The 12,506-nt window shown below is 49.9% G+C and overlaps 1 protein-coding gene across 1 annotated transcript; it reads left to right on the top strand.

The window, feature by feature from the left end:
- The first annotated feature begins 8,149 nt into the window (after nucleotides 1-8,149).
- LOC147957607 (uncharacterized) lies at nucleotides 8,150-10,669 on the top strand. The gene is made up of 2 exons (XM_087534780.1): nucleotides 8,150-8,918; nucleotides 10,632-10,669. The coding sequence occupies exons 1-2, from the start codon at nucleotides 8,150-8,152 to the stop codon at nucleotides 10,667-10,669; spliced, it is 807 nt and encodes a 268-aa protein (XP_087390906.1).
- Nucleotides 10,670-12,506: the final 1,837 nt, after the last annotated feature.

Raw genomic sequence — 12,506 nt, 5'->3', positions numbered from 1 at the left:
CCAGCGAACTTAATTGTCATCTGCTATTGCCTTGTTTGTGTTCCCGTTGGGTCCAAATTTGGTACATGATGCAAAATCAAAGAAGCATATTTTGTTGAGGGCTACCAGTGCAGAGATGCAGGCTTTTCTCTTGGTGTCTATATATCACCTTTGGAGATACGACAAGTTGATTGTGTTGCCTTGCTCAGTCCTAAGGGGGCAGTGGATCAGTCGTGGGTTTCCTATTCTAAGACCTGGTGGCGAGACAATCTTGACAGCATGGATGATGCTTGTTTGGGGAATGGTTTTGATCGAGGACCCATTGTTGCCATCAACATGATACAGTTTCACTTGCGTGTGAAGACACATGGTTTGAACATGATTAATAGTGGCCGAGCTTACTACTACTATGCATACCATGTTCTTGACAATACAGATCTGCAAATCATGGTTGATTGCTCTGCTATTGAGATGGAGTGTTACAAATTCTCAAAAGCTCTTGTTCTTGACTCCTATCACAGGTGCACTGTCCAATTGAGCTCCCAATGTGCTCTCGTCACAAGATCGAATCAATGGTCTACAATTAGTCAACCAAGTGCTATGTGTCTGACTCTGGTTCCTGGTGTGCCCATTTTACAAAACCAGCAACTGACTTGGGATCCAGGTGAGAAGATACTTGATTCGGTTCAGCTTGCAGTACAAGTGCCTTGGGATCCCGGTGGTTCGACAGGGAATTGGCTTGAGGACAGACTGAAACTTATGGAGGGGGGGTTGTCAGCGACCATACTATGGGCTGGCCCTATTCGCCTCGATCTGGCCCAGAAGATGGATGGCCTCCAACTACAAAGGGCACACGGGTGCCCACGAAAGAGGCGGCTTGGACGGAAGGCTTCGGCCTGGCTGGCGATCTCCCTCTCTGTAGCGTGTTCTTACTCCTCTGTCTCCATCCTCCCTCTGCTTCTTCCTCATGTAATCCATAAATTGTAGCCAAAACCATGGTGATTGAGCGAGTCAACTAGTTGGATCCTAACACCCTTCGGTGGTGAAAAGGATGTCTTTGTCTCTTTCATCTCGAGAAACTGCATGCCTTCCCTCACCAAATTCTGCAGTCGGCTGCTTGCTCAAGGTTGCGCAAACACCAGAGATTTGCTGTTCAGAAAGGGAATCAACGATGCCGAGGAGAGCCCAGGTGCCCTCTCTGCCCTGGGAACAGACAGTCAACTATTCTTCACAGGTCGCTCGCTTCAAAGAGGCATGTCCATCCAGTCCCCATTCTAATCAGTACATGCGGTCTACACATGCTGACCACATCTGTGAATGCCTGATCGTCGGCCTGCTGGTCACTGTCAATCGCCCTTCTAGTCGACGTCATCATAGCTCCGGCCTCCGTCTTTCTTTGATGCTGGCAATTGTGAAATCAAATAAGTGATGTTGTTTTTGGGGATCTTAAACTCTTGTTCCTCCTGATTTTGGAGGCGTCACGGTTCCAATTTCACGAGGCTGGTCACCTGATGAGCATTTGCCGATGTTGACATGGCTGTTGTTTCTATATGTTTTTCTGGGAGAATTCTCTGTTATCTCTGTCTATCGTTAACCATTTGGGGCACGTCCCCTTTTCAATGAAAAATTGAGGTGTGGATTCTCTCCATCCGTGGTAAACATTCGAAGAGAAAAATGCTTGACATGGCTGTTGACTTTCTTAAGTTCTCCATAGATCGCATGGACATGCCTCCGAGAAGAAATGGACTAGCAACACGGACAGTTTCCACAATCTGAACTTCCGTGTCGTGATCTGGCCACCGTTGATTAAATATGGGAAATGCATGTTCCCTAGTGACACGTAGAACTAATTAGGGAAATGCAACATCTTGTAGTTTAATATTTACTTGATTCCCTTCTAACACTTTCTTTTGAATGTGAGGGACGATGGAATATTGTCAACAAAAATTTACAGAGTTGGTGAAGCCGGACTATGCTGTAGGATTTTTACCCCCGTGTCAAACAGTCTCTACATGTTTGAATATAGATCTTTGGTTCAAATGTCTTCAGCAATTCAGTTACTCCCTGCAATGAAGAAAGATTGCTGCACGATCTTTTGATGTGACTGTGTACAATTACTCATCACCCATTTTTTTAACGTGTCCAACCTTTGCCAATGCACTAGTCAGGGCTTCTCAGGGCCCTTGTACTTTTTTTTTGTATCAATCTTCCTATTAGGGCTTTGGTCTCCTGGGCCGTTGCAAGGTTACGAAGTACGATAGAGGCTTCCACAATGAGAAGCCTGAGTGAACACACTGGCGGCAGGCGTAGCTACTTCTCAGTACAGAAGTCTTCACAGCGATGGGCGGGAAGCCGCCAAGTAACAAGGTTCTACTCCATGACATGAAGCTACCCTGCACTCATGCGAACAAGCTACAGATGTATTCACCGAACGTCTCTATGTGAGTAATAATGACAACAATCAGCCAAGTACATCTAGAACTAATTAAGGAGGCCACACAGAGAGAACAGATGGACCATGTGTACATGCCTACATTGATAGCCTAGATATACAGGTGACTACGCATGGAGCGATACATAAACAATCGATCCCACAGGTCCGTGAGTTACATTTGGTTCTTCTGGCAAACGAGGATTAACCAAGCACCATAATTTGGTCACCGGCAAATTAATCAATCGCAACACACGAAAGCCGTGTGCTGGTGAGTCGCATAGGATTAGGAGGCATCGGGAATTAAACTCATACGTGGGTGGTGAGTTGAGTATCTCTTTGGCAATGATGAGGCGTACAAAACAAAAGCTTCGATTGGAGATGTTGCGGTGAATTCTCATTTTCAGACGGCCACTCGTAGCAGACTGTTAACTAGGCATGGGGTAGTTTGTGCCAGTCTGTTAACTAGCCATGCAGGTAGTTTGCAGCAATAGATTCAGCGAGTAAGAAGCCTCTCCTGTACCGCATTGCCTTATTATTTTAGTACATGCAAAGGCAAGAAGGGGACATGTATTTTTTTTCTCTCGGCATATTCTACCTATAAACCATGATGAGCTACCCGCCTAACCAAGCCATCTGCAGGCGCAAATGAATTTCTACCGCTCTGTCGTTTTACTCTGTGTGCTTTTACCTTCATGTCGGCTGCTGGGCCGTCCGTTTTTAACGTGCGCATTGCCGTTTGCGGTCGCTGACTCCTGTGTCGTTATCTTGTGGGGGTGGCTGGTAGTGTCTGTGTTCTACGCATGCTTGTTGTTTCGGCTGTCTCGTGTTCTACTGCTGTGCTGAGTGGTGAGCTGGTGGGGTTGGATTGGCTGGAGTTAGCCGCTTGCATGCATGCATTTCGATTTGTACGGTGGGTTGCCGCTGGTGGCGCACCGCTGGTCTACTCGTTTCTCTCTTCACCTTACTCCGATGGTGGTTTTGGTAGCCAATGAAATCAAAATGGAGTGTCACGGGCGTGGGGGTGGGTGCATCCGTTCGGGTTTGCTCGGTTGCTGGTCATGTGGGGTTGCGCCTTGGTTATGACCGCTGGGTAAAAGGGGTTGGCGTCGCTGGTGTTTGCTTGATGCCTTCTCGGTCCTTACCCTTCCCCATTTCATCGCTGTTCCTGGGGCCTTTGTCGTGCGGTCCCACATGACAGGGGTGGGAATGTGTGGGTTTGTTGGCCCGTTTGGAACTTACTGCGCCTAGGCGTCTGTGTCTACCAGGGGTGCACTGTGCCACATTCGCTTGGAAATTTTTCATGGTGGTGCTTGGGTTGCCATAGGCCGGTCTTGTTACCACCATGTGTTCTTGAGCACGTCTTCTGTGTGGCCCACTTGACAGTGTGTGGGGATTCTTCCTGCCTCGCTTCTCTTCGCCCTTCTCCTTTTCTTCCTCCTTAGGCCTGCCTTTAGTACTCGCCGACTCTCTCGTCACCTGTCTCATCGCTTCGTGCCGGTCTTGCTGCCTGCACTTGTCTCTCCTTCGTCTGCTCCGTCCACCTCGACGCCTTGGTCTTTGAGATGGCCACCATTCCCTCGCCTGCCGCTTACAGTTCAGGTTTGCTTCCTCCTTCTCCACGGCATCGTTTTGGCCCGTGATGTCGTCTGCTTTCGCCCGCCTTTATTGCCTTCCGATTCCCTTCTTTTTGCCACCTACGTCATTTCCTGTTTGCATTTTCTCTGGAGGTCCAGTCGCTGCCTAGGAACGTAAGCTTTTCCTTGCTCGTCTTCTGTTTGATCCAATGTAAATGAGCCGACATAACTTTGTTTCTTGTGTCATTCCGTGTCGAGGTTCTTTGCTGGTTTAGTGTACGTTGGTCTCATCGGCAAGAGAAGTTCGGCGTCGTTTACCTGCCTTTGTTTTATTTGACTATGCATGTCTCGCCTTATGTGTGTTCATCTTGTCGATTATATTGGGGGGAAACGCCCGTCTGAGCTTGTACTGATTCTGGTTCTTTGGTTTTTGCTTGTTGTTTTTCAAGGCCTGTGTGTATTCGTTTAGGTTCACAGAAATTCCTACTACGTGGCGTAATAGGATCCATCTCTCCCGCGAGAGAAAGGGCGAAACCTGACGCGCCACCACCCCATCCGCCTCGCTTCTCCACCTTCCCCTCGCTGCCGCCAGGGCGAAGCCCAAATGGCGTCGGCGGCGGTGGGGATCTCCTTCCTCCTCGTCTGATCTGCTCTGGCGCGGGCATGACACCTTGGCAGGGACACCTTGTTCTCGGCCGGGGCATGGTGGTGGGGCTGCGTAAGGTGGTGCTGGTGGCGGGATTGGGCGGCGGATCTTCAGCGGCTACATGGCGGTTTGGTGCGGGGCAGCGGCCGCTAGGTCCGGCTAGCAGGCGGCGACGTCTAGCGAGATGTCTAGCAGCGGCGGCTAGGGCGTCCAATCTGGGCCCATATGGGCTTCGGCGGGCCATGCATGCTGTTGTCCTGTATCTTTCATGCTCCGTCAATGGCAAACTGCTCCTGGGCTCGACCGGCAACACAAGGATATTGGGGGCTCCGGCCCTGGGCATGGCGATGGTGGCCACCTCCTTCGCCGGAGGTGGTCGGCCAGCTTATTGTGGCATCACACATCCAGTCCTGGTGCCGAGTGGGGAGACGATGCTGCTGGTGAAAACTGTGTTATGACTTTGGTCCGGGCGGGCGATGGCGGCGTTTTGTTGTCGTTATCTTGATGAACACATCGCCACTGCAGCTACCGTCGACTCGCGTGCGCTGCTCCGTGTGAAAACCTAGACCCGGGGTTGCCGGATCGAACGATGGCGGCGGTTTAGGCGTTGTTCTCCCTCATGGGGGCATTGTTTTTCGAGCAGCGGCCCGATGGAGGAGACAAGTGGTGAAGCAGTTTTTCATTTACCACAACAACGTTGTTGAGCAGCTGCCGAATAATTAATAAAATGGCTGCATAGATCACCCATGCAAGGGTAATCCTTTTTTTTCTAAAAAAAGCCTACTACGTGCAGGTTGGTTGTGGGGTTCGTTTCCTATTTTGTTGGTGGTTGCCCTTGCAAGAAAGATGGCTATGTGCCTTCAGCGGAGGAGTCACATTGTTTACAACCAAAGAGCACAGGTGGTCTATGCTTTAGTTACAGTTCTGTTTTTTTAGAAATGAAGGAGGACCCTCGACCTTTGCATTTGAACAATGCATGCATCCACTTTATTAATTATTTACACAAGACTTTAGAAAGTCATACATCAGTAAGACTAAAGCCACCGACGAAGCAACATCTGTCGCTACTCCTATCCAGTTGATGAAGGGATGCTGATAGTCTGGGCCTAATACCAAACAGAACTCGTAGCCAAACCTAACATTTAAGACTTGAGGTCCCAACTAGGACACCTGCCGGGTATGGGGCACCCACCAGTCCGAGGCACTTCTCAACCAGGACACCTGCCGGGTATGAGGCCGCCGCAACCACCTGCCACCAATCCATCTTCAGTGCTGTACTGCTGCATCTACCTTACCTGGTCTAGTGGTCGTCGACGCCACCATGATGCCAGACAACGCCACCATCCTGTGCTCGTCCATCATCACACGCCCACCGACGAGACCCTGCTGCTCCATGCCGCTGAGACCCGCCGTCGTCGATGCGAGAAGGCACGCCACACCACCTCACGCCTCTTCCATCCGGCGCCGCTCCACACACGATGCCCCCAAGAGGGAACATGACACCGCAGCGCCGCCATCGTCCGATTCGGTGATCTTAGGATTTCTCCCGGAGCAGCACGAGCAGGTTGATGATAGTTGCTTGACTATGCCTTCATCAAGGTAATGACGTAGATGCCGCCATCGCTCACCATGACTAGAGTCGGCTCGGTTTTCACCGGCAGCTATGTCTCCCTAACCCGCCGCCCGTGCTAATAGTGAGATCCAATATCCGTCACTACGAGCCTGGCCAACCGCCTTCGGTGGAGAAGGCAGCCACCACCACCATGCTCGGGCCAAGAGACCCAGACGTCCTCGTGCCGCGAAGATAACCCGGGGGGATCTCCTCTTGCCGTTGTCGAGACGAGGCGCAACCGCAGTGGATCTCGATCTAAACCCCTCGGGCCCATATCAGATCTCATCGCAGTCAAAATCTCACCCGCCAACGGCCGCCGGCGATCTCCTGGCCACCGCCAACCCGTTGCGCACTGCCGTTGGACGAGGAGGGAGATGTACGCCGCGGCCCCCACGTGTTACTGCCGGCCGAGGACTGCGCCGTGGCCGCCTCCTCACCACATGGGCTTCGCCCCGCGGCGTCCTTAGCAACGGTGGTGGTAGTGGGAGGCGATGGAGGGGGAGGGCTGAGGGCGGTTTGGACAGGGACTCCCCGGGGGCAGCGCGGTGCCGCCGCCTCGGGGGAGAGGTGGGGGAGGGGGGTGGGAGCCGAACCACAACCAATGAAACCGCTGAGCTCCAAAATTTATGTATGCTTTTTTGTTGGTTGTTCTTTTTTAGCTATTTTTTATATTTCTAATCATCTGGTTGCTCTACTTTACACGATGAGTATCCAGGTATGCTGATGCTTGTTTAGGTGCCTTGCTTGTGGTTCTAGGATTTCTTACTTGCTATGGTTATGATGTTTATATCCGGTTTTACTGCAGATTTCTTTTTCAGGGCTTTGTGTTGTTTGTTATTCTGAGCTGTTGTTTTTACGAGGTTTAGGGTTCTCAGGGTTGACATACCCATTTGCTTATTTCTAGCTTGCTGGGTGCATCTGAGTTAGAAGTTTGTCCAATTAAATAAGGCTTGTGGTTTTAGGGTATCGTAGCCACTTTGCTTGCTACTTGTTCACATTTTCTAACTGAGAAAAGGCCACACGTATTCTCTTGTACCAAATGGTGTGAGAAGTAATTATTGACCTTTAATCTTTTAGATTTCATAAGGCTCACATCAATATTGCAGAGCTGTAGTATATATATTGGACACGGTTGCATAGGATCGTCGTACATGTAGCTAGTGCCAACTGTTAGGCAGGCGCCTTGGTCCACCTGGCCTGCCCACGATCAGCGCTTACCCACCTCCCACGATTCCTGTATTCAGTTAGAGCCTCGTTCCCATATATGTAACATGCCTGTACTCTGTATGCGGCAAGCAAAGCAATCAATCAAGTTTACATGGTATCAGATATCTCTCCGACGATCCTCTCATAACCTTCAGCGCTATGACCAACCCCGGCGCCGGCAATCCCTCCCAACCGGCCGCCGGCAACCAAACCTCTCCGGCGACCTCCTCCACCACTACCCTCACCATCCCCTCTCTCTCCTTCAGTGACACTATCATCGATGTGACTTCCTTCATCCCCATTGTTCTTGATCTCCACAGCAGGAACTACTACCACTGGCGCCACTTGTTCGAGATCCACCTCGGTCACTGCTCACTGCTGCACCACATCTTCGACGCCTCTCCTCCCAAGCCGCACAATCCTCGCTGGCTCAAAGACGATCTTGCCATCATCAAGTGGCTTTACACGCGCATCTCCACCGAGCTGTTCAACCTCGTCGTCAAGGACGGCGCCACCGTGCGTGACATCTGGACGGAGCTCCGCGTCTCTTCCAGGACAACCGCGATGCCCGCGAGCTCCACACCATCATCCAGGGAGATCGTTCCGTTGGCATCTTCTGTCAACAGATCAAGGCGATTGGCAATGAACTACGTGAACTCGGGGAAACTGTTGCCGATCGCTCTCTTCTTCACGCCCTCATGGGCGGGCTTGATGAACGGTTCGCTCAGCAGGCGTCGCTGATTCCTCTACTCCGCCCACTGCCGTCGCTGTTAGAGGCCAGATTGATGCTGCAGCTCGAGGAGCAGACCCAGGGGCGCAAGGTTGGCGCTCTGCGTCTCTTCCACACCGCCGCTCATCCTGCTCCGTCGCCGCCAGCATCATCCTCGACGCCGCCCGCCCCGCAGTCGCCTCCTGGATGGCGCCCAAGCCCCAACTATAAGGGTAAAAACCTGGTCTATCGACCGCCCAAACAGCACTCGTCGGCTTCCTCGTCGTCCTCCGCGCCTCCAACGCCGGCGCCTTCATCGGCGCCAACGTCACCAGCGCCCGTGGCGCCTCTGGCTTCTTCACCATGGCGGCCTACGACCGATCCCTGGACGGGGCTCGTTCAGGCCTGGCAGATGCCCTGGACCGCGCCTTCCCCCTACGGTGCTCCACCTGCCTACAGTGGAACCTGGGCGCCCGGCATGCGCCCCTCCATCGGCGCTCCCGGCCTCCTCGGCTCCCGGTCGCCGCCGCACGCGTACACGGCCTATGCTCCTCTGTACCAGTCTTCGGCACCTCCATCAGCACCACCTCCATACCTCAACGACGCTCCTGCAGCAGGTTGGGACCTCGCTGGTCCATTGGCGTCGCCATCTGCATCTCTGCACCAACCGGTGCCCCCTGCTTCCACTACAGCACCACCAACCTGGGATCAAGCTGCTCTCATCGCCGCCATGGACTCACTTACCACCCAGGACACTAGTACGGAGTGGATTTTTGATTCCGGTGCATCTACGCATATGTCTGCATCTTCCAGTACGCTGTCATCCATTCACCCCTCTATTTTATTTCCTTCTATCACCATCACTAGTAGAAAAAGGGTCAAACGTGAAGCACATTAGTGCCGGTTTGAATTTGAGCCGGCACTAATGGTACCATTAGTGCTGGTTCAAACGGCTATGCATTAATGCCAGTTCGTGTTGAACCTTTAGTACCGGTTCGTGCCACGAACCGGTACTAAAGGGGTGATGGCAGGCTGGCGTCAGGCCGGGGCCCCACGATCACCTTTAGTACCGGTTCGTGTCACAAACCGGTACTAAAGGGCTAACCTTTAGTACCGGTTTGTGCCACGAACCGGTACTAAAGGGGTCTGACATATAGTACCGGTTTGTGACACAAACCAGCACTATAGGGCAATTTTCAAACTCTAACCCCCCCTGTGTCGCCATTTCAGTTCTGAAAAAAATCAAAAGAAAATGATAAAACCTTCAAAAAATAAAATCCTTCGAGAGGTAGTTATATTACTACATCTACTCGTTAGGAAAATTTGGAACCTTAAATTTGGACATGTTTTGCAAAAAGTGTAGGGAAAATGTAAAACGGCTATAATTTTTGCATACGATGTCGGAAAAAAACGTATAATATATCAAAAAATTCAGCACGAAAATCCGCATCTGATGAAGACTGCCTACGGCCTGTTTGCATTTTTTTAGAATCCTCAAATTCCAAAAGGAAAAAAAGATATGGTCAAATTTAAGTTTTTTTTAAAAAAAATTGTTAAATCTGGTCAAACTACTTATTCAAGAAGTATTAATGTTACTACATAATTATTCAAGAATATTAGTGTTACTAAATAATTATTTCAATTTTTTGAATTTTGGTCAAATCTGGTCAAACTATGGTCAAACTGTGGTCAAACTATGGTCAAACTTATTCAAGAAATATTAGTGTTACTAAATAATTACTGTTTTTTAGAATAATAGTTTCAAACTCAAACAGTGAAATATGTGACTTCATGCTCAAGCTAAACTCTTGAGGGTTAATAGGATTGGCATCTTACTATTGTCAGGAAAACAACAAGTGCAGACTTGGAAATGAAGGAGAATAGAACCCGAAAGTTAAGCGTGCTCGGGCTGGAGTAGTGAGAGGGATGGGTGACCGGTCAGAAAGTTAGATGATTTGGAATGAGTGATCCACACTTGAGCAGTTAAGAGAGGTGATTAGAGACTAAATCACCAAATAATTCAGAAAAATTAAAAATCGAAAAAATTAAAATAAAAAAATTCCAAATTTTTCAAAAAAAATTCAAAAAAAACCACCAACCGCTACTAAAGGTCCCCCATACCAGGGCGCGAGCTCATGCCATGTGGTGTCACTTTAGCGCCGGTTCGTGCCGAACCGGTACTAAAGGGGGGGGCCTTTAGTGCCCACCAATTAGTGCCGGTTATGGAACCGGCACTAAAGGCCCTTACGAACCGGTTTTAAAGCTCCATTTTCTACTAGTGCATTGGTGATGGCTCCACTATCCCTGTTACATGCGTTGGTACCACCTCTCTTTCCTCTTCCCGCTCACCACTTCTTCTACGCGAGGTTTTGGTCGCTCCTGCTTTAATTAAAAACCTAATCTCTGTTCGTCGTTTTACCATAGATAACCAAGTTTCTGTTGAGTTTGATCCCTTTGGATTGTCTATGAAGGATCTCCACAGCAAGACGGTGATAGCTCGGTTCAATAGCTCCGGCGATCTCTACACCATCAACAGCGCCTCTTCTCCATCACCTCAAGCCATGCACGCCTCGGTCACCTTATGGCATCGCCGGTTTGGTCATCCCACCGCCACCACAACCACCAAGCTTCTCCAAGAGTTCCAGCTTCCGCATGATCGCGAGTCCCATGACGTCTCCCTATGTACATCGTGTCAATTAGGCAACCATGTTCGGTTACCTTTTAGCACGTCTACCACTCGCAGTACCTTTCCCTTTGAATTATTGCATTGTGACCTATGGACCTCGCCTATTCCTAGTGTGTCTGGTTTTAAGTACTACCTTGTAATCGTGGATGATTATTCTCACTGTATATGGACCTTTCATGTTCGCTCTAAATCCGATGTTCATCCTCTTTTTGTACATTTTCAGCGCTACGTCTTCACTCACTTCTCCCTTCCCATTCGCTTTATCCAGTGTGACAATGTGTAGGATCTAGAAGTAGATGTGTCTAGAGGGGGGTGATTAGACACTTCGTGCTAAAGTTGCAGTTTTTAAGCCTTTTTGGTTTAAGTGGAGTTTAGGCACAATTTCAGCACACACAATACATATCAAGCAAGCAAGCAAAGAGTATATGAGTAGCGGAATGTAAAGCATGCAACTTGCAACAATGTAAAGGGAAGGGTTTGGAGATTTCAAACACAATTGGAGACACGGATGTTTTTCCCGTGGTTCGGATAGGTGGTGCTATCCTACATCCACGTTGATGGAGACTTCAACCCACGAAGGGTAACGGTTGCGCGAGTCCACACAGGGCTCCACCCAAGGGCAACGGTTGCGCGAGTCCACGAAGGGCTCCACCCACGAAGGGTCCACGAAGAAGCAACCACCCACAAAGGGTCCATGAAGAAGCAACCTTGTCTATCCCACCATGGCCAACGCCCACGAAGGACTTGCCTCACCAGCGGTAGATCTTCACGAAGTAGGCGATCTCCTTGCCCTTACAAACTCCTTGGTTCAACTCCACAATCTTGTCGGAGGCTCCCAAGTGACACCTAGCCAATCTAGGAGACACCACTCTCCAAGAAGTAACAAATGGTGTGTAGGTAATGAACTCCTTGCTCTTGTGCTTCAAATGATAGTCTCCCCAACACTCAACTCTCTCTCATAGGATTTGGATTTGGTGGAAAGAAGATTTGAGTGGAAAGCAACTTGGGAAGGCTAGAGATCAAGATTCATATGGTAGGAATGGAATGTCTTGGTCTCAACACATGAGTAGGTGGTTTTCTCTCAGAACATATGAGTAGGAATGATGTGTCTGTTCTGATAGCTCTCTCTTCGAATGAGAAGGAGGTGGAGGGGTATATATAGCCTCCACTCAAAATCCAACCGTTACACATAATTTACCAATCTCGGTGGGACCGAATAAATAAACTCGGTCTGACCGAAGTAGTAAACCTAGTGACCGTTAGGAATTTCGGTGGGACTGACATGCAACTCAGTAGGACCGATTCGGTTAGGGTTTGGGCATAACGTAATCTCGGTGAGACCGATTACACAAACTCGGTGAGACCGAGTTTGGTAATTAGCTAACCAGAGAGTTGGTCAGGCAAACTCGGTGGGACCGATTTGCTCTTTCGGTGAGACCGAGTGGAACTCGGTGAGACCGAAAAGTTACAAAGGGGAAACACTGAGTTTACATTGCAATCTCGGTGGGACCGATTACACAAACTCGGTGGGACCGAGAATAGTGCAATGGGTAACAGAGAGTTTGCAACCCCATCTCGGTGGGACCGAGATCCTTATCGGTAGAACCGAATTGCTAGGGTTTGGCAGTGGCTAATGACAAGTGAAACTCGGTGGCGCCGG

The sequence above is a fragment of the Triticum urartu genome, chromosome 7A (genome assembly GCF_056163025.1).
Source record: "Triticum urartu cultivar PI428250 chromosome 7A, HENAU_Tu73, whole genome shotgun sequence".
In the NCBI taxonomy this organism is placed as follows: Eukaryota; Viridiplantae; Streptophyta; class Magnoliopsida; order Poales; family Poaceae; genus Triticum; species Triticum urartu.
Note: the sequence above shows the minus strand (reverse complement) of the source record. Positions and strands in the feature narration are given on the sequence as shown.

What these genes read in the sequence shown, in the direction of transcription:
- LOC147957607 (XM_087534780.1), top strand. Translation starts at nt 8,150, where the DNA reads ATGGGCGGGCTTGATGAACGGTTCGCTCAGCAGGCGTCGCTGATTCCT. An exon ending in ACTTACCACCCAGGACACTA is followed by an intron (nt 8,919 to 10,631) that starts GTACGGAGTGGA and finishes TTGTCTATGAAG; the next exon opens with GATCTCCACAGCAAGACGGT.